The 22,870-nt window shown below is 40.1% G+C and overlaps 2 protein-coding genes across 2 annotated transcripts; both read right to left on the bottom strand.

Moving 5' to 3' along the window:
* Window positions 1-428: 428 nt before the first annotated feature.
* mc1r (melanocortin 1 receptor) lies at window positions 429-1,403 on the bottom strand (the record flags this gene model as incomplete). The annotated part of the gene is made up of 1 exon (XM_080489406.1): window positions 429-1,403. The coding sequence occupies one exon, from the start codon at window positions 1,401-1,403 to the stop codon at window positions 429-431; it is 975 nt and encodes a 324-aa protein (XP_080345532.1).
* Window positions 1,404-5,283: 3,880 nt separating this feature from the next.
* Window positions 5,284-22,572, bottom strand: tcf25 (TCF25 ribosome quality control complex subunit). Its single transcript, XM_080458692.1, has 18 exons — window positions 22,224-22,572; window positions 20,809-20,946; window positions 20,649-20,717; window positions 20,043-20,167; window positions 18,830-18,895; window positions 18,661-18,743; window positions 17,027-17,157; window positions 15,937-16,036; window positions 14,731-14,824; window positions 14,522-14,614; window positions 12,688-12,793; window positions 12,447-12,606; window positions 12,229-12,316; window positions 11,871-12,029; window positions 11,643-11,733; window positions 10,821-10,900; window positions 10,080-10,155; window positions 5,284-6,485 (listed from the first exon to the last, which is right to left on the bottom strand). Exons 1-18 carry the CDS (start codon window positions 22,464-22,466, stop codon window positions 6,318-6,320), a joined length of 2,070 nt encoding a protein of 689 aa, XP_080314818.1. The 5' UTR covers window positions 22,467-22,572; the 3' UTR covers window positions 5,284-6,317.
* Window positions 22,573-22,870: the final 298 nt, after the last annotated feature.

The following is a 22,870-nucleotide window of genomic DNA, read 5'->3' as shown; positions in this document are numbered from 1 at the left end:
TCATGAAAGTTAATTTGCCATAACGAGTCATAATATTTTATAATTTGCTGAGACTTTCAGTCTGTTTTGTCACGCGGTGTGATTTTGCTTCCAACTTCCAATCAAGCTTCATCAGATTCAAACTCGAACAGTCAGAGCAGATTTAACACAAATTGTACATTTATAAGCATGTTGCTTTTTATACAATAAATACTACGTGATTTTACACACGCAGACAACAATAGAAATATCACTAAACAGAAAATAAAAGTCCTAAAAATACACGAAAGTCTTTATGGCCTACAGTCTCTGGTGCGCGGGGAACTTGTGTCGCTCGAAAACGCGTTTCAGTCACAATTTGCTTCAGTTTCTGCTTCAGTGATCAGGAACAATGTCAGGTAGCGACATTTGGGGGGGGGGGGGGGGGGGGGGGGGGGTCGACCGTGTTTTCACGCTCCGAAACACCAGGAACACAAGATGAGCTCCTGCAGGGTTTTGCGCAGCTCGTGGCTCCGGTATGCGTAAATGAGCGGGTCGATGAGCGAGTTGCAGATGATGAGGATGAGGAAGAGGTTGAAGTTTCGGAAGAAACAGTTGCAGAAGGGGCTGGTGGGACAGGCGAGGATGAGGATGAGGTGGAGGAAGAAAGGGCCCCAGCACAGGATGAAGACACCCAGGAGGATGGTGAGGGTGATCGCCCCCTTCATGCTCGTGGACTGACGCCGGTTTTTGTGGAACGCCACGATGCGCCGGGAGTGAGCGTGCGCCAGGACGAACATGTGCAGATACAGCACGGCGTTGAACACCAGCGTGATGCAGAAGAAGGTGACGAGGCACACGATGACCGCGTTGTCGGTGTGGTACACGATGAAGAGGATGCTGGAGGCGATGCTGGCCAGCCACACCACCACGATGATGGCGATGGCCCGCTGCGTGGTCATGATGCTGTGGTAGCGCAGCGCGTAAAAGATGGTGACGTATCGGTCCGCGGCGATGGTGCACAGGAAGGAGAGAGACGACACCACGGAGCTGCAGATCATCACGTCGATTACGTTGTCCAGGTGCCGCAGCATGCCGGGGTGCACGTCCAGGAGGCCGTGGTCGTTGAGGAGCATGAACATGGTCTCGACCACGTTGCTGACGCTGACGAGCATGTCGGACACGGCCAGGCAGCAGATGAAGTAGTACATAGGAGAGTGCAGGTTGCGGTTCTTCATTATGGCCAAGATCACCAAGATGTTCTCTACCAGACTGATGAGTCCCAGCGCCAAAAAGAGCTCCTGGGGCACGTGGATCTGAACGCAGCCCATCCCGTTTTGCTCACCAGTTGTTGAGTTTGTATCGTTTTCATCCATGAAGTCAACCAGCCCGAACTCCATGTGGCCTAAGGAGGGGTACAGCAGGGACCCGTTGGTCAGCTCCATGTCTGATATATGTGTTGACACTTTGAAGGTTCTCAGGTTATGGAATTGATCTGATCTGTAGCTATAAAACTGGGTCAGGAACTTTCACCACTTTGAATGCTCCTGCAGTTTCAGTCACAATTCAAAATTCAAGAGAACCTGCGCACAGCTGCTTGACGCGCTGGTTTTCCAGCCCCTTCCCCCCCCCCCCCCAAAAAAAAAAGTCCTCAAGGACTTAATAAAGTCCAAAAAAACATTCATTTATTGAATTAAAAAAAGGTAAATTCTTGCTCAATTCAACGCACTGGAGCAGTTCCGAGAGCAGGCACATATGTCCAGATGAAAAGCGCGTCTTGTCACCCAAGTTCCTTTCTTTCCTCCGAGTGAAGCTGGTCTGGGGCGCATACTCTTCAACTATCCTTCTCCACCAAACCACAGAAATCGCAGTTCATGATTTTTACCCTCGCTGGGCTCCGATCCAGCCATCCGCCATAGTCCTCGCTCACACGGCTCTGATCAACATGGCCAACCTCAGGGATTCAGGAGTCAGCTCCGTGAAGACTTTTCCAAATGATGCTGGTTCCTGGATGAGCTCAGGCGACTCCTCCTCTCACTGAAGCGTCGGCTGGCGGAGGAAAACAGGGCGGGGATGGATGTAGTTTTCATTCTTTACTTTTCCACCTATAGGGGAAACAAACAAATGCACAATTGTTTCTCTGGTGTATGCAGACACACGCACATGTGCTTTAAAATGAAATTGGTTACTGAAATAGGAATCTGCCTGGATCTGGTGCAGCTCCAGGCAGAGGAGATGGATGGACGCTTTTGGACGTTTTGTGTTGTAGAATCCATACATTTCATCTCATTTGATTTTTGAGTCCTTTGATTTCTTGATCTTACAGAAAAGCAGCGGATCACAGCGGCTTTATAAAACACACTGTTTGAAGAAGTCCGTTGTATGGTAATCTGCCCAATGTTATCACTGTCAACAGTTTGGCCCCCGAGGCAAAGAAAAATAATAAACTCCTAACTTGTGTTTGCTGATGGAATAAAAAAATAATAATTCAACTAAACGTGTCATGGCAATCACACATGCGACTGTTTTCAAAATATGTTGCGACACAGGTAATGTCTCTGACGTGAAGAAAAGCACAGGTTGAGTGACTCTGTGGGCTCTCTTTAATTTGTTAATACTGTAACTGTTGTAAAAGCTGACTGCCGTTTTGAAAGACAAATAGTGCTTAATCAGTCAAATTCTGAATATTTAGGTATAGAGTGAAGTTATCCCATCACAATTTGCAGACATCAGTTAAAACTGAGCTGCGTAATGAAGTTAGAAGTTGAATTATATCGCTTAAAGTCAGTGAGTGATACTTACAGTTCCTAACACATTAGTCACACAGAGCTTGGCTTCAAACCAAAGTCGTAAAAATTACCTTTCAGATGTACAGTAGAAAATTGCTAATTCTCTCCATAAAGACTTGTTTTTTTCTCAGTGTAGCATGTGTCATAAAAAAAAGCGTGTCAGAAATCACTTGACTTATAAAAATGCGCCGTAGGGCAATGAGATGTTTAAGTATTGGATTTTATATACATGAAAATATTATTTTATGAGAAAACTATCAAACATTATCAGGTTTTGCCTCTCAGGAATGACATTAAGGGGTTTTTAGTTGGTTTAGTATTGGTTTATTATCCTTATGAAACATAAGAAATCATCTATCTATCTATCTATCTATCTATCTATCTATCTATCTATCTATCTATCTATCTATCTATCTATCACACAAGTAATTATAATAATTCATGTCTTTAATGGACATTCATTGAGCTGGTGGATAAGTTGTGAATTCAATCTTTATTGCAGACTCTTAGGTCCATATAAAAACATAACACACATAAAAACAGTGCTTTTCTCTAATTAATGCTTGATCCTCCCTTGACAGCAATACCTTCAGCCAGGCACCTCTGGTAGCTGCACAACACTCACGAGGAATACTGGGCCATTCTTCATTCCAGTACAGCTTCAGCTGAACACTCAATAGAGACCCCAGGTCATCCCTGCAGCATCGCTTCTTCATTCAGCTCTGGGCTTTGGCTGGGCCGCTCCAAAAGGCAGATTTCCTCATTATTTATGCTGTACTGGCGTAGATTTAGCAACAGCAGCACATAACCATGATGCTCCCTCCACCATACTTCATTGTTGTGATTACGTTTAGGTGTTAGGAGTGCAGTGGCGGTTTGACACCGTACATGGTTACTGGTGAAGATCAAAAGTCTTGAAGATGGCTTTGCAATCTCTTCCGGCTTTATGCAGCTTAACAATTCTTAACCTCAGATCCTCAATGATCTGGTTCCTATGAGGCGTGGCTCCCATCAGAAGATGCTTGTTTTCAATATCAAGGCCCTTTACTGTTTTCTTTATACATTCAACCCTTGGAGTCTATTTTTAAAAAGAATAAGATGTATTTTCACTGTTTCGCTGGCGATGTGCAGATCTACTTAGCAATTGGATCTAATGCTGCAGGTTCATCACAGCCTCTACTCAACTGCTTAGAGGATCTAAAATCTTGGCTTGAAATTCATTTCTCTTCCTCAATGAGTCAAAAACCGAGGTTTTTTAATTTTAGATAGCCAGATCCACTCGATGACCGTACCAGTGCTATTGGCCGTCTGCAAAGTTAGAATCGACCCAATTCAAAAAAATCTGGGGGTGATTCTTGATATTGGTTTTAAACTTGCCAAACAAATCTATTCTGTTTTAAAAACAGTTTTTTATTTTTTTTTCAGTTGAGGCTGTTGGCCAAAGTGAAGCAATTAAAACAAGCTTGCTGTGTTTTGATCAGTCAAAGTGGCTCCATACCTTTGCTCAACCTGGTTTCAATTAGCCTCCAGGTTTAACAATCTCTTCAGAAATAGGCTTTTTTGCCATTTTTAGCCGATAAGTTACTTTTCCACACGAGCTGCGCATATATATTGGACACGCGAGTAAAGATTGTGACTTAGATGGAGGCCGGATCACATTTTTATAACCAGATAATGCAGAAAACTGAGATTCTTGTTCCTACCGTATTCTACTGAATGAAAGTCGCTGCAAGTCTTTTTGTTATTAAATATGAAGCTTTGGTACCTGTTACCATTATGAATCAGACACATTCATAACGTTTATGCAGCGATGGGTGGTTTTGGAGTCAGCATGTGAGTCCCCACACAGCTCCTTCTGAGTCTCCGAGTCTTTCTATACAGCAGAGATCACATGGAAAGTTCTCAGAACCCAAGCCACAGATCCTGGTGCACAATGAACAATGACATCATTCGCTCAACAAAAACAGCCACCGACATCATGTGGCCCACTGGCAACAGAGCTTCTACGGCAGCAACAGTTTGCAGTGAGTGTGCTCGGTATCTCAACTGGCTCTGTGCAGCGTTTTGACTGAGAGGCGTCACGTTGGCCCTTTGACACGGAGGAAAAATGAGAAGACCAGCAGACAGATTCTTCCTGTTGCAAGATGCGATCATGTATGTAAAAGGGTTGCACACAGTCAGATGTATTATAGTGACACTTTCGACGTTGTCGTCTGAAAAACTTAAAAGAAATAATCCAAAACAGCAGCTGAAGGCCAATAAAAAGAATTAGGAACCTCACTCTGATTGCAGTTTCCCCACCAAATAGTTACTTCACAGATATTAATAGATTTAATTTATTCCTATAAATTTCATTTTTAGTAAGGGGAACTGCTAGACATATATTTCTTCAGTAGGCAGAATACAACATTGTACCTAAACTACAATCAAATAAGTAATACGTATCAATAATGAAACCCACAAAATAAAATGTGCCAAATGAAAGTGTTTTAAGAAGCCAAAAGGTGTCCATAACAAAAGCATGCGATCACTTCAGTGATCTTCATCAATACTTGTTTTATTACTTCACAAACCCAAAAAAAATAACAAATACACTGAAGGTACAGAAACCTCTCCACAGTTTTCTGAGACATTTCACTGCATCAGTTTTAATGAAACATATTGTGGTTTCAGATCACGGTTCATTTTTTGGGGAAAATGTTTCACAAATACACGTTAAGTTTTCTTGTTTTTAACATTCCTGCACCATTCGTATGAGATGAGTTTGTGGTTGCAACATTCCTACAAAAGTGTGTATTAGAAAAAACAACACACAAGCTCTCCTCGGTGTTTGGAAGAATATATTTGGGCCACTTTGTACCAGAGAAGAATTCTTACAGATAGGAGGTGACTTGATAAAGATGCTCATGTTTAATTAGAAAACCCACAAATAAGAGATGATGCTCAATTGATTCCATATGAAATAATAAAATATGTTTAATTCAAATGAAACAATGTCAGCCTCTGGTAAAGATGAACTTCAAGACACTGAACTCATTGTCTCTTCATTTGTTTTTTGGTGAAACGCTGCGAAGCATTGAGAAGAAAATCTGCTGCTAAAAGTTTGTTTAGAATAATGTTCAGCTGAGATAGTTTTTGAAAGTGTGATCGAACATGGGAGGCGTTTGAAGCTTTTTCTTTGTCTTCCATGAAGAGAAAAGAACAGAGAGCCAGAACAAGAAGAGCAGCACTCCTCTTGTGTGTGTGTGACCGAGCCGACGGCGACCGCTTGTATTTACGTTGTTATGAGCGACACTGTCGACCCTGGTGACGTGACGGGTTCATCTAACAGCACTGAAGGAATGATTCCCCGTGTTGACAGCAATCCAGACATCTCTAAAGTATTTCATTATTATCATTATTTTTTTAAATCAATGCTCTTAAAGCAAACTTCCACCATTCTGACGAATAAAAATATTTTTCAGCTGTCCCACTCTATCCCCTCTTTATTATACATTTACTGATTTATTTATTGACTTTTTTTATTTTTTGTCTTGATTGACTCTTCATCCAACATGCCTGCCTCCGCTTTCAGTCCCACTCCTCCTCATCTCTGTAAGGGTTGTCTTCCCTGGGCGGCTCCTGAAACCGGATGTTTGCCAGCATGTCCCGCATGGCCACCATCAGGCGATTCACCTCTTGGTTCAGCTCTTGACCAGCTCGAGCCACCTCCATGTCGTCCTCCTGCCGCGGCCCACCCTGAAGAGCAGCGGAGACAAAGACACATCCAACAATTATTTGCATATAGACTCTAAAGACGCATGTGGACAGGACAGATAGACCTGGCCAGAAGAGAGATTCAGACTTTATCAAAACTGTACCAATAGACTGGAAATCAATAATAGTTCTGTGTTAATATTCCCAGCAGGATCATTCCTCGTCTGTGAACTCAGTATTTATTTATTTTTTAACCCCTCCATGTGCTCTGGTTTCCTCCATCAGTCCAACAACATGTGTTTGAGGTGAACTGGTTACTATACAGTTGCCCGTAAGCGTGAATGTGAGCGTGTGTGATGGTCTTTCTCTCCATTTGTCCCGTGAGGGACTGGTGATCCGTCCTGGTGTAAACTGCTTTCACTAAAAGTCGGCTGGGATTGGCTCCAGCCCCGCATAACCCAGAATAAACCAAAAATAGAAGATGGATGGATGGACGGATGGATGGATGAGGTTTCAGACAACATTGTTCATCCTACAATAATCACCACACAGTAAACTGACCTGTGGTTGAATCAGATATGGTAGGTCATTAAAAAGGAAAGAGTTTAATAGTTTCAAATGCAAATAGTTTCAATGAAAGTTAAAAAAAACAAAAAAAAACAAAACACAAATTATATCAAAAGGAATGTTTTTGTGCATGATGTTCCTTTTTGATATCTGACTATGTTAAGATAACAAAGAACAACTTGGCAATATATTTCTTTTCTCCTAACTTTATTTCTTTTATCCATATTGAATCTCTTCCCCTCCATAAGTGGATAACAGGATCAGGATGGACAGAGATGTCCTGATGGATGTGTGCCTTGGGCACATCTGTTAACAGTAATCTCATACAGTATAGCCATCCCACAAGATGTTTAACTATATGTGTATCTTAATGCGGTGGTGGACTGTTTATGATGACCACTGGCACTGAGTACACAGACAATATACACATCTATGATGCACTTTGTACATACAGTACCATGTTAAACACTTGAGTCATTGTAACCCCCCCCCCCCCTTATACCTTGTTTAAGAATAAACTACATTCAATTTGTGCTTTTTGCTTGTTTCCCTTTATAGCCACCATAGAATCCACCATTATCCTGTGTCAATGTGACATTGTTTTCTTCTTGATCATATAAAAGACGGTTTCCTCTGACTCACCTGGAACTCTGCCTACAACGTACATTAATATGCAGCTTGACGCACGTCTGTTCTGCAGCAAGTGCATCGCCAGCTTCAGGCTCAAACCGATGTGTGTGTTTAATGCAGATGCTGATTAATCTGGAACATGAACCCTCTACTTTAAAACACCTTTATATATAGAATTGCACTTTTTGCACACATGCACGCACGCTTTCCTGTTTAATCTATCTTAAGACATTTTGAATAAAAATAAAATAAATAATATAAAATGGCATATACCTATTCATTGCTTCAGTGTAATCGTCAAGCCAGCGTCATGCATGGAAAACACTTTTGATGCATACCTGACTGCACACCACTGTACTACATGATTTCTTTTCATGTCATCTGAGCGAGCTGAGGCTCTAAAAACAAGGCACACTAAATCTAAATTGCAGAATGAATGATATCTTATTGGCATGAAATAAACAGCAGACTTCAGTAAATCAGATTGAAAGTGTTATTTTTGTGTCCCGCCGTACTAAACCACATCAAGCCGTCACCATATGGCGTTTCTGTGCATTTGCTCCCTTTCAAACAACCTGAGCCACATTACGGCTCCGTTCTGAGGGAACATGACGCTGTGAAATAAATGAGGGGAAAAGTCAAACAATCATTAGTTGCTGAAGACGATATATTTAAAGATTATATTTTCCTTCTCCATCATGGTGAAATGTGGCTGATTATGTAATAATGTTGTGACGTGTTCAGATCAAACTTCGACACTTTCAACGGCCTCCTATTATTAAAAGATTAGAAGCCCATCTGGACGACAAATTGGTTTCAAAGTAAGAACCACCTCATCTAGAGGAGCGTGTTACACCAGTCGCTCCTATATTTGAAATGCCTTGAACACAAAGATCTGCATGAAACTGCATCTCCATCGTTCCACTTTAGTCCTTGAGGGAAAACAGTGGAATGATGCAAGTGTCGGTTGCGTGCAATTTCTCTTCAAATAATTTTCCTTGAACCATTTTTGCTGCCAGCTTTTTCCCACAATGCAGTTGCACTGCTGCAGGATATGCTGGGAGTGGTTTGAGTAGAAAATGGAGGGTATATGGTGCACTGTAGAACTGTTTCCTTTTAGTAAACTAAGTAAAATGCCCAATGATAATTACGGAGGAACCTACTTTGCTATATAAAATCAGCCTGCAAGTTGGTATCTATTAAATATGGAGCTCGAATTTCATTATTTTCAAGCAGACAGCAAAACTAAAGCCAAAAACAACTTTTCACTGTGTGAATGATCACAGTGTTTTCTTAACTGACACCATGGTGAGCAGGATCCACTGTAACATGGTCTTATGCTGTCTTTGACTTTTTATCTATTTTTTTCCTTCTTAAGGCGGGGTGGACATGAGTCTGTGGGGGAAATGTTCCATCAGTCATGGATGTGTGTGAAGTTGTTTTCCCAGCTCAGTGACCACAGTCACCAGCACTGCGGGGTGCCTCAGCAACAGGGGTGGATCTGTGTATTCCATTTCCAATCTGCAAATCCTGTGTAAAAACCAGGGTTTAAAATACATCACCGTTTTTAGTCTAACTTTGTGGTCGTTTCTTTTGCCTTTGGAGCGAGGCGAATGTCATAAAGATCTATCAAGAGATACAAACAATTTCAGGGCAGAAAAAAGGGAGAGGAGCCCATTCATTATAGTTTGAGTTTAAAAAGTGAAAGAAAATAGTCACTTGTGTAAGAACAAATCTATACATTACTGATTACTGGATAAATGAAGACACAAATTAGTTACTCGTCATGACAAAAAGCCTGCAGACGTTTGGATCAATCACTGATGGCTGCAAATAATAGTCACAGGAAGAGTCTCTGCACACACATGCAAACACCTTGATAACTTCTTCCATTGTAAATAAAGCAATACATTGAAGTCATTTATCAGCTATTCTGTTTTCCTGGTATTCACAAGTTACAGGAGATCTCTGTGTGTGTGTTTGTTGTTCTCTTGTTGACTGTAATGAAGAACTCGTCTTCAAAAGGAGAATATATAAATAAACAACGTGACACTCTTTGGGGCACTTTATACTGATTGATTCACAAACTGTGCCCTCACACAATTTGTTACGACAAAAATGAGCTTTGTTTGTGGGGTTTACAGCTTTTAATCACATGGTATCTCCGCATGCACACCATGGGGTCTTTAGCAGGGATTTCTCTTCTTCAGTGTTTTTATGGCCATCTTCACATTGCAGCTTGTTCGTCAGTTCTGATTCAAAATAAGTATAACTGAAATGTACACCTAACACTTAACATAAGTAAAATCCTTTTAAAAATGTATTTACTCACTGAAGATTTTGAAAAGTTACTTCTTTTTTTGTGTGTGTACAAAACCCCAGAGTATTTATTTTCTCAAACATATTAGAAACATTTTTCACTTGAGTGACAACACCCACCTGAAGGTTGAAGTTTGGCAGCAAAGATCGGAAGAACAGGGATAATGTGCTCTCATTGGACGCTCCCACATGTAGCCTGAGTGGAGATAGAAAAACACTAAAATACATGTCTGTAAAGTTTAAAACCAGTCTTTAAAGGAACCATTTTAAAGGTATAGAATACTATCCATATTTTATAGTGCTTCTTGTGTGCCAGGGTTGTGGGGGAACACCACAGAGAAAAGCCTGCGAGCCCACCGCAGACTTGAACCCATGACTGTCTCGCTGTGAGGTGAAGGTGCTAACCACCACTTCACTGTGCAGGCCTACTTCACAAAGTAAAAGGTCCCATTAACAGCCAAAAGTGTGTACAATCAATGTGTAAGTTAAATACCAGCCAACCTGTAAACTACTCGAGTTGTCTAAGGCGACATTTCCCCAATCGGGTTTCTGAACTATACACTGATGTATTCTGAGGTGAAAAACTAAAAATCAAAGAGCAATAAATCAAATTCAAACGTGCTCTACAAGGATCTGATGAAGACAAGATGAGGAAAATACCACCAACTTGTTTTGTCTCCTTCCTTCATTAGTATGTAGGTGTTTAGTGCAGTTTGGTTCATCCTAGTTAACAATGATCTCATTAAATTATTCAAATATCAAATCCTGTTTACCTCAGAATGTATCAAAAGAATAAACAAACTTAAAAGAAACTTTTCTAACCAAAGACATTTCAACCTCTCGGTTTCTGCTGTCCATTACCTCTCTGGTCGAGTATACGAAGTGACTGAGTCCAGAGGAGGCAGGGGGTCAAATCCCATGACTGGCTGAGTGGTCACCTCCTGAGGGCATCAAACAAATCCACAGACTTAGAACCAGAGATGCATGAGCTCAGAGACATCTTTTAGGACTTCAGAAGTGAACAGCCGCCAGTTAGTACTAATGTCACACTTTAAAACCAAATATGGAATCAACTTACTCGGAAAAGCTTCTCCGGCTTTGCCATCCCAACAATGGGAACTCTGTGAGGGGACTTTCTAAGAATCTTTTGTACGGCACGAATAAAAAAATAAATGGGACGGTCTCCTTGTCTCAACATTGGCTATTTTTTGTATTTTTCTGATTATTTTGGTCCTTTTGCCATTTGTGAAAAAGGTCATGATTTAGGGGGAAACCAATCTGTGAGAAATGTGTGGCAAAATCGATTATTAATAAATGTTGAATTAAATTGAACTTTTAGTTTACAGTGGGCCTTTTTATTTTTACTGAGATTGATTGCAGTGATTTTTATTAAAACCCAGCAGATCCCACAAGTTCAATCGCACTCCAGGGAAGATCTGTGGTTTGTCCTTGGTGACAGAAAGTCGGCGCTCCCTCGAAAGCATTTCGTCTGGTGGTAGTTTTTAATCAAATCGGTGTTGCACTGTGACAGGTGGAGTGCAGCAGGAATGTCCTGATATTATTTTGTTGATTGTGAACTATCATGAAAGGAAAACATATGCAGATGGAATTTTCATGTGAAACTGTTTGCATCAGAAAATGGACATGGAAAATGGTTGCAGGGTTTTTCTTTTCTTCTCTTACTAGAGGCAGACTTGAAGTAGCCTCTTTGATCTCAGACAGAAGGACATGGCGATGGATGTTCCTCGGTGCACTCTGGTACCTCTGTTTCCTCCTGAAACAAAGTAATGACACTAAGTATTAAAGATAAGCGGTACTCTATCTGTTACAACATTCTCTCATGCGTGACTGCTTATCTACTTTGATGCTGTGATGTTTTATCAATGACAGAGTTGAGAGTTCATGTCTTACTTGTTTTGGCATTCCTCTACTAGAGGGTCTGTAGCATCGACTCTGCGTAACACCTCCTTCACAGACTCCTCAAGCCAAAGCATCACTGGTGCTTCCCTCCACAAGTTGTAAGTTCTTCCCAGATAGAGAGCAGTCAGCTGAGCCAAAGCAGGCGGCTGCCTAAAGACAGATGAACAAGAAGGTTTGGACTTGGAACAGATAGAAGAAGTGGACATAAGTATCACTAAAGACAAACAAACAGTCCATGCTGAAATTATTATTAAAAACTGAAGCTAAAACAACTTGCTAATTTCAGGTATACAGCACAAGTGTTGATAGTTAAACAGTATGAAAAGGTTAAAAGGTTAATGTGCATTACCCTAGCTGACTCTTCGGGCCGAAGAAGTTGTGAGCTGTGACTGTAGGATCTGCTTGCACAGTACACAGGTCCAGTAAGGGCATCAAAACTGTGGAAAGTAGATATTTAAAAAAGATTTTATTAAATGAAAAGGGTCACCAAATCCTGCAGTGTTCACGTCCGTATTAGTTAAGCAATTAAATAAATGAATTTGAACAACAGTATTTCTATGTTCAAACCTCCGGGAAACATGATGAGAGCATTTTGCAGCATCAGGTCAGCGTGGCGTTTTTGTTTGCTACTTTCTTCATGATCCATATCGTCCTGCTGGCTGAGGTGAAAGTGGCAAAGTGCGGTGGAGAACGCAAAGTTTGGAAGCTGAGAGAGATTTCGGTGCTCCTGAAAAGAAAAAGATTACTGCATGAGAATGAAATGTCAACCCTGTCAAACCAACTCGTACACAAATATCACTGGGTTTACCTCCCAGTCCTGATATAACTGCAGGAGGGACTGGTACTCTCTGGAGCGCAGTGTCAGGAAGTCAATGAGCAGGAGCATGCAAAGCGGGTCCGAGTCGGGGTCCAAACTAATGAGGAAGACAGAGAAAACATCCCATTTTAAAGTGCATGTCAGAGCTTCAACCAGGAAAATAATAGATGGCTTTAAATGAACCATTTGTTATTGCTGACATTTAAATCAAATTGAGATCTTCACACTTTTCTATAAATAACTTTAAAACCAAATGTCATCAAACAGAAATGTGTTTCTGTTTGTCATTTTTTGCAGTTGGGGCTGCTGAAGTAATCACGAGGTGGTTATAAAAATGCTCAAGTTACAACTTAAGTTGTTTTTGGAACAAGGCACGATATTTTAAATAAAAATCTACAATTTTGTTAAAATCATGTTCTATTGCAACCATTCTAGTTTTAATTCAAGTTCACGTCACTCATGTTCTAAACAAACGCTGCATTAATAGCTGTTGTTTGGAGAGACTAAGGCTCATATAGCTGCTTTACTGACGTTGCAATGTATAGCGGTCAATTCGTCAGACAGCCAGAGCTTGAAGAAAATCCCAGATAAGCATCCACCATTACATTAGTCTGTAAACTTGAGCCACAACAGGCTGATAAGAGGCTGATGGCTGCAGTGCGTGGGAACAGCTGCAATTTAAATGTGTCTGTACCGGCGTGAAATTAGAGGTTTTATGTTATGTAATCACACACAGTACACAAAGTGATTGCTTTGGATTATGTCACCATATGCATGTAAATTATCGAATCAAGTTCGTCATCTGGGTCAGACACATTAGTTCGTATTAGCCAACATCTTGCTGCATCATTGCCTCACTGTACACCTCAGAGCTGTTGGAACAACCATGCAGAAAAGACCTGAGAGAGGCGTCAACGTTACAAATGGAAACGGAGTCTCGCTTTTATGTTGGAATTTAAAAATTTGAAATGATGATCACAGAACTGCATGGTTTAATGTTTTTCTAATCCTTCTCATTTAGATCCCAATTTGTCACTTCACTTTTTATTTACAAATTCACACAGAAAGGTCATATTTGACACGTATAAATAATCCCTGAATGTGATTGTTTTATTATCATAGACAATACATATTCAATATTTATTTTACTAAATAGTGTCAGGCATATATTACATTCCATTCATTGTGAAATTTAATTCATGTATGTGTTGTGTCGATGGACAAAAATTCTACTTTTAGAATCTTTTTAATCACCGGAAAGCACCAAGCTACATTTACTGTCTGAACAGTGATCTAGAAATAAAGATTAACTGATTGATATGCCTTAAGAATAATACATTTTCAGATTATAACCAGCTTTAATCAATACGTCTTTAATTACAATCACTGAACACATAAAAAAAAAAGTCCCTGAACAATATTATTATTGGGAGAATATAATCGTAAAGCTCAAATCAGAGCTCTTTAAAGAATATCTTGGGAGCCTAATGACTCTCCATCATAGTTACTTTATTCCGGGAAATAAGAGTTTTATTGTGTAGCTATCAAGCCATGTGATCATATGCAATGTTTTTTACAGTGATAATAAATAAAAGAACTAAAGACACAAGTGAGACGAACAGTGTCTGAATATCCTCATTCTTGCTTTAGAAACGGGGTGCTGGTCTGAGATAATGCGGGTAAATATACGAGTCATGCAAGGATCTGCAATTCTAACAGTCTGAATAGAAAAAAAAGAACCCTCTGTAATTTTATCTCCTCTCGTAAAATATTACAGTGTCACATTTAGGTCTTCAGCCTTTTCTAAATATATATATATATATACCTTAGGATCAACTTGCAGTATTCCAAAGCCGTCCGTGGGCATCCTCTCTTCTCCAGGAACATCATGTGCTTATATAGGGCCAGATAAAACGCCCTGGAAACAAGGATCATAGATTCACTTGCTCAGTCTGTATCATTTAATTTAGGATAATACATTACACTACTCTCCAGCTTATGCTTCACAAACGCAAAAGAAGACGCATGGCCAACCTGTTTTCTGGTCTCAGATAATCCAGTCGGCTTGTGCCCGACGTCAGACTGAATAAAGGATGAAAGGCACACTCAAAGCTGTACAAGGCCCGTTCTGAAAAAGAAAAAAGTCCTTTTTATTAACAACATTAATAGATATACAGCTTCCCTCTGAGAAAACACCATAAACATGCAACGTTAAAAGTACTATGTCAGCAATGTCCCTGCATGAAATCGCTGCATCCTGAATGCAGGGGCAATGAAAACCTCTGTGTGACTTCTTTGTCTTATAATCAAGTGCAATATAGTTGGAAAAAATCAATTTAAAATTAGGCTATAATGCATTTACTACTCTACATACAGTATTTAAAAAAGCGCACATTATGAAATATAGCCGGACGGATTCAAATCCAGTACTCTGCAACTCTGACTTGAATTAAGCGGCAAGGAGAAAGACTGAATAATTGTCCTCAGTGTGTCAGCTGCCTGCCATAACATGAAGAGCATATCATCACATATGTCAAGCAACTGAAAAACACATTGCATCCTCACTAAGCATAACACACAACATTCAGAACAGCCAGTTATATTCTACATAAAATAAGTCGTTGCGGTCACTGTTACTGGATGAATCTGCTTTGTACATCAATGACATTTTGTATGATGACATTCAAAATATGACAGCGACATGATTAAGATGTAGTGACATTCGGACATGCTGACGCTGCTGTGTCCTCAAAGTGCTTTAAAACCATCACAGTAAACGGGCTGACTTTGCAGAGACTTAATAACAGAAATGATGGGTCGATATGACCAAATATACAGTAAATGGGTCCGGTCCTCTTACGGATGATGAAAAACAGGCCTGCACTTAAAAAGCAGCCGATTGTATGATTTCATTTTTGTGCCAAAATCTGGTGTGTGTGTGTGTGTGTGTGTGTGTGTGTGTGTGTGTGTGTGTGTGTGTGTGTGTGTCAGGCCAGTCAGAACAGAGGCGTCGACTTTTATCTCTTGCTGGTAAAGCTCTGTCCAGCTCGCACAAGTGCGTCAACATTTATCAGGTGCACTTTGCAAATTTGCTCAATAATTTCAGAAAACATCTTCATTAATTAATCATTTGTTTCTCCTCAAAAGGAAGGAGTCATCCAGTTCTCCAGAAACTGCATTTATATTCCAGTAGAGTACTGCATATTTCTATAAGACACGAGAGGCCTCTGGGATGCTCACCGATGAGGTCTCGGGCCATTTCCTGATCCTCCTGTATGCGGCAGACATCAGAGAGTTGCAACAAGGAGTCTATGTGGTAAGGATTCAGCTGAAGCAGAGCCTGAAGAGGAAACCAGAGAGATAATGGTCAAAGACACACACACACACACACACACACACACACACACACACATAAAAACCAAGTGTTCTGTATTCAGGAATCAAGTTGTGTAAAAAATGGCGATTGAGGAAAGTACACTCAAGTAACACATTTTTGATTTTTCTTTTGTCGATTGTCCTTCATGTTGGTCGCACGGCGGTGGGGTGGTTGGTGCTTTTGGACAAACGTCCATAAATCCACAACACAACGCATTGTAACCTGCACTGCTGCCAACCATGACGGTGGTTTTGCATTGTGCAGCATCGGGTTAGAAAATGCTAATTGAAATGATAGCTGCTGCAAAACTCTACAACGTAAGTGCAAATGTTCCATTCAGTCGGCAGTAATCTTTGTCAGAATTTCAGTCTGCAAACAAACAGCTATGAAAATAAATATAAAAAATATTTCTCACTCAAATGGTTTTTTGTTTTTTTTACTGAAAATGTCAGTTATGTCTACTGGCAAACACTGTAAAAGCTCAAAGAATCTGTCAAATATTTGAGTGTCTACGTACGGTCTTACTTTCAATAAAAAAATCTTGCCGAGCATAGAAAGTAAATAAAGTAGACAATAACTGCAGTGGAAATGATTAATAATAGCATAATTACAACCAGACCAATAAAAACCATTACAAATTAATTTCCAATACTCGACACAGTCCTCCTTTCAGGACTGAAAATCAACCTACAATAGAAATGCTAAATGTTTATTAGCCTTATTTGAAGGTTTTGGGGTGTTTGTTGTCATAGTGAAAACGAGCATTGCTCTCAATCACGATACATGCAAAAAACATTTTAGAAAACAATATACCGAGCGTGTAATTGACCTATTTGTCAATTTTTGAAGGCAAAGTCAACCTCTACAAGGGGCATACCTTGAGTGGGGCTCGACTAGTTATGAAGCACGTTGAAAAGTAAAGTTTTATCAGAATGATATGGACAAATGTTTTACCACAATGTTGTTGGGATCCATGGACTCCACAGCATCCAAAAACTTGAACTGTACTTGTTGGTACTCCCGACCGTGTTCAAAGGTAAAGTAATGAACGCCATCCTTTGTCTCCAGTAAGGTCATTGAAATCCCTACGGACAAGTCAAGCAGTATTAACAACAGCAACACAATAAAGACACCATTTACTCATACGGAGATACTGTATACAATCAATCCACTCTGGTTGAAACTACCAACAAGGCCTCATAAAAAAGCAACTGACGTTATCAATAAAAAAATGTCCCACATAAATGTGACATACACAGAGCTTACAGTCCATACATTATATAGCACACTTGCACAATGAAAACAAGGCCATGATTAAAAATAGTGAGCTGTGCGGTTCTGACTTTCTCACATCCATTTCATATCTCTAATAAAAATAATTTCAGTTTTGTTTAATTCTTGCTAAGAAGAACACAATCCTCATATTTCCCATGATAATTCTAAATGAATGTATTTCGTGGTCAACAGATCAGTAGCTTGATCAAATATTGGGAAGTGAGAGCAGGACACAGTTAAAAACAACAACAACAAAACTATATTTTAGGATCAAGAAATTTTAAGAATCATTAAAGACTTTGAAGATTTTCTTGCCGATGGTAAACCAGGATGTAGTGACTTCACAGTGTCATTGTTCAAACAACAATTCCACAGAGAAATATTTTTGTCTCCTGGACAGGAACAGTGGCTCAGTGATTGCCTGAAACATTTGCTTTGTGTTGAAAAAAAAAAAAAGGGGGAGGTTTTGTAACTTCAATAAATACCTGAAATGACATTTACCAGCAGATATTACATGATACATCAATGACGACTTTCAGTGCATTCACAATGGGGCAGTCTTTATGATGACGCTGGTATCACATGCAGCATTCAGCCTATATTACGCTGGCAAAATCCAAGAATATCCACTGATAAAGAGCAGCTTGTGCTTTCTGGAGGCAAGGAGGAGAGGAATTGCTTGAAATTACTGACCTGGCGATGAAATGATCCGTTTGAGCAAAAGGAGAGACGCCAAGACAAGCTTCCTTTATGTTTGAGTTTTGGAAAACCAGAACTGATCCGATATGAAAGTGTAACAAATGTAATTTATTCTTGTTATTGTATTATTTCATTACATTTCTATAATTGTTTTTATTGATTTCGTTTTTTGTCAAAGACTTCAAAGACTGTCAAAGTATTCATTTGCCATTTCAATGGTATTTTAATCGGTTTGTTTGTTTGCTCTGCTTTTCGTGTTTATTCCTTCAAACTTCCACCGTCTATACCACTTCATCCTGTTCAGGACAGCAGGGCGCTGGAGAAACTAAAAGACACTAAATTACCAAAAGTGACATGATAAGTTCACTTCAGCATTTGAACCACAAACCAAATGACCTCCAGGGCATGGAGCTCAGATAGCCGCAGTTTTAAAGAGCTTTTCTCAAAGCAACCATGAGAAAACAAATCAATATTGTCTACAAACATATTATATTTCTTATGGTCATAAAAAAAACCCCCAAAAAAACGCACATTTGAGATTTAAAGAAGTTTCAGCCTAGAATGATCAGTGAATTAAAGTTAGATCATTTTCAGTCTGGTTCAAGTGAATCTACCTGGGCGGCTGAAACGAGGCCAGCTGTCCTTCGGGTTGGTCATCCAAGTGGTCCGGTGGAACTGTCTGTTTCTCTGTCGTGGTCTGATATAGGAGAACAAATACAACTGGATGACAAGCCATCAAAAATCCCAGCAATCTTACTTTGTTATAAACTTGTTTTTTTTTACCTTTGATCCCCAAGGACAGCCCGAGCACCAAAGTATCTCTTGAGCTCGGTCTCCGGGTTGAGATTCCTGATGATTTAGGACAGAAAGACAAACGCAGAAGGTAAAACAACCACATGAACTCGCTGAAGAGTAATGCTTTAGGACCAAGATAACAGCTATTTGATTGAGATATTTCCATTTCTGGGCAGTGGTGGCCTGCTGGAGGTTGGAGAAGCAGAGTTCACAGGTACAATTCCCACAGTAGAGAGGTCCCCACTGTGGGTCCCCTGAGCAAGACCCTGGACCCCCATCAGCTCCCTGGAGCGCCGTAAGGTGGCTGCTCACAATATCCTAGAAATAGGATGAGTAAAGGAATTTGCCCAAGGGTATTAATTTTCATGTTTTCTTCTTCTTCCTCTTCATTTTTCAGGCTTTTCAAGATGGAGCCACAGTAACAGGAAACCTCACAAAACCCATGTAAAGCAGGAAAAAAAAAAAAAAAAACAGTAATTCTGCAAAACTCCAAGTTTTTACACTTTCAGAGTTCAAAAGCAAAATATGAAGCTAAAATGTAACCCGTGAGGATTTTTCAGATTATCTGAGAATGTTATGTTTTCCATGATTAACTGTATGCTCTATTAGTGAAGAAGAAGAGTGAAGTATGATATCCCTTAAATAATGAATCATTTTCAGTGAAACATGTCAGTAGCTGCTGATCAGTGAGAAAACTTTATTCTGGGGAGTCCATCAATGTCAAACACAAATTATTTGAAGTGAGTGACTTCCAGGCAAACAGAATAGTTGTTCTATTAGTGTGGTACAGCTGACGGCCAAAGAAACAAAAAACTCTGACACTGCAGTTTGTGTGTCATCAGATATGCAACATATACCGAGTGGTTTTAACTTTGTAATTTGTTTAGATTCCCAGGGCACCTCCCCTCCCGAGACAAGCAGCTTCCACTGATTAGCTCTTCTTGTGTGAGCCAAGCACCACCACATGGTGGCATTTGAGAATAACAGCACTGTATAGCACACTCACGAGATTAACAGTTGTGATCTGATAAACAAAAACAACAGCAGATGTAACAATGTAATCAAATACATTATCTAAATTTAGCCGATGTAAGAACTGGTTTATTAATACAGTGCACTTAAAATCAGTTTGTAGCCAGTGAAGTCAAAATTAAATGTACTGCTGAGTTGAGTCAGCGTGATGAGAAGGTGGTGTCCTCACCGGTGTTCCACATGAAGCACAGATCGTCTGTCAGAGCCTCCGCAACCATCATTTTGCAGACTCAGACCAGTGGACTGCTCCAGGTTCTCCAGCAGCAAATCAATGTCATCATCGGGTGCAGCCTCCTAGAAGTCATTTAAGAGGTAAAATACATTCAGTAACAAGAGCAATCAGGGATTTTTGACACCTGCCATGAGTTATAACTATCAGTGGTGAAAATCTAACATGTGGTTTGGACGAAATCCTTAAAAGCCTATAAAATGAAATCTTGATCCAGAATCCGGATCCGTATCACCTTCAAAATTTAATGGAGTCTTCCATGACCTAAAATCTATCTGTGGAGAAGATTTCAGCAAAATCTGTGAAGTAGTTTTGACATAATCTTGCTAACAGACATACAAACAAATAAATAGACACCAACGATTTTATTCCGTTCTTGGCAGACGTAAAGGGAACATTTAACTGTTTTTGTAACCCAAGAGGAATTGTGTATGCTGTTAGTGTCGGTTTGGGCCTTTAATAATCATTGTAACAGTGTTATTATCAAGAATATGACAATAATAAACATTTAAGCTATGACAAGATAGGAATTCCAAAATAATTTACCTGTCCTTCTTCTGGTGTCACTTTTTTCTTCTTTTTCTTCTTCTTTCTGACCTTGTCTCCAGATGAGGACTGTTACAGAAAAGAGATGATACAAAAGTGTGAATATTTCTGTAGAAATTAATAGAGAACAGAAACGTTTTTATCTGCTTCGGCCTTTTACCTTAGCAAATGCATCCTTGTGCGTTTGATCATTTTTATCAGAGTCTCTGTTATTATTTCCTGTGCCGCCTGTATTTCTGTCGGGCTTCTCTGCTTCTTCTTCAGCTGAGTGTTTCCCAGTCTCCTCTGCATCACCTATCTGGAAAAAAATGGTCAGAATGACAACAAAATGTACACGGCAAAGTGGAAGTAAAAGTTTGCAACACTCTGTTTGTATCATGTCCTGTATAGGAATGTACTGTTGGAATAGAATGAGAGCTCCCATAAATCTGAACATTATTCACGAACAGACTTTGCATTTAGGAGGACAAGGGAAAAGATAATCAAACATAACAATGTTAACCGGCAAACTCTTTGAACTAGGAAACCATTTTAATTGACTGCCATGAGTTACTTGTATACTGAATAAAGTAACTAACAGTTTAAAGAGCGAGTGACAAATGTGTCATAACAAATTCAGCTTCCCTTCATGCAAATAACCTTAAGAAACAGATCTGAGCTTGATGTAACTGTTTGAATAGCCATGTTGGATGGATGGATGGATGTATGGATGGATGTGTGTTTGAAAGGGCGATATGGCAGATCCTTCCTCCCTGCAGGTGTGAGACTGTCCAACCAGCACTGCTCTCAGTAACACCACCCTCCACATACCCCCAACCTGGACAACTTGATGCATTGCACTGCCTAATGTCCAATACCGTTCTGTGTGCAATGTAGATTATTCATTCATTTATTCTTGGCAATAACAACAATCTGGTATTATTCCAATCACTGCCAACACTATCATGCAAGAATGTAAAATATTGTAAGTTATCCGTTTTTTATATCATGGCTTCATTATATTATTTATTATTGTTGTACGTTATTTAAATACACTTTTAATTTGACCTTTTATTATCTTGTGTTTTCAATAGCTTAATCGAAAAAAAATGTCTTGATAGGTTTTGTTCACCTTTGGTTGACGCAGTCTTATTGACGAGTTCCAGCTGTATAATCTAAAATATAATAAACGCATCAGTTATTTGGGACTTTAGAATCTAAAGTACCTGCGCAGAAGACGTTTTATCGTCTAAAGTTTGGATGATAAAACGTCCTCTGCGCAGGTACGGGTTTGACTCCATGTTGTTTCTTTAAGAAAAGCCACAGTTTATTAAAAAAACACACAGAAGAGGCAGACACGCTTCAAACTGTGGGTGGAGTATTTCCCAGCGTCTTTTCTCGTGTGACACTTTGTTAACAGTGTCATTGTATGAGTTAAGTTGAATTCGATGAAAAAACAGGTGGTGTTTACATTGCAGAGCGAGCTTCAGCTGTCGTGTCCTTTCGCTAGTTCACGCTCTCACAGAAGAACCACGCAGCGGCGACACGTTAAACGAAACCTGACAGGGGGACACGGGGGTTAAATCATCACCTCACCAGTTCGTAGATGTTGCTGAAGTTTTTCTGAGCCTTGTTTTTCTTTGCTTTTCTGCTGCTGCCTTTGGACGGAGGGGAGATTTCAGCCGCTTCGAGCTGCCGCTTCTCCTCCTCCTCCTCCTCCTCTTCCTCTTCAGCCTCAGCCTGCTCCTCCGGGCTGCCACCCAGAGTGAGCCCCCCCAAGTCCAGCTCCTCTTGACCCCGCTGCTTCCCCTTCAGCCTCCGCAGAGCCCGGGTAGACATAGTACACTTTTCCTGGGTTACATCCACCCGAGTTGGGAGAATAGTGTTTTCTGTGAGCGGACATGCGCAGCGGAGTGACGCGTCTCCATTGGTCACTTTTTCTTCTTCTACTGGTCGAGGCAGCGTGGTGGGGTGTTATTGCCCCCACAGGACACATTGAGAACGACATCAATCTCTATTTATTTCTTTTAATTTGATTTGATTACCTTATTTGTTTCCCCTTTGCCTGTAAAGTAAATCCATGTCAACAAAACTTAACTCATATAATTAAGCCCTGATTATATTGGTTACAATAATTCTCAATCATGTGCTTAATTTCCTGTGATACTTTGCAGCAAGAGTGAAAGGGAAGATCTACAAGCCAGCACTGAGACCTGCTATGATGTATGGTCTAGGGACAGTGG

The sequence above is a fragment of the Lipophrys pholis genome, assembly GCF_963383615.2.
Source record: "Lipophrys pholis genome assembly, chromosome: 2".
NCBI lineage: Eukaryota > Metazoa > Chordata > Actinopteri > Blenniiformes > Blenniidae > Lipophrys > Lipophrys pholis.
The sequence above is the reverse complement of the archived record's forward strand: the minus strand, read 5'-3'. Positions and strand labels throughout refer to the sequence as shown.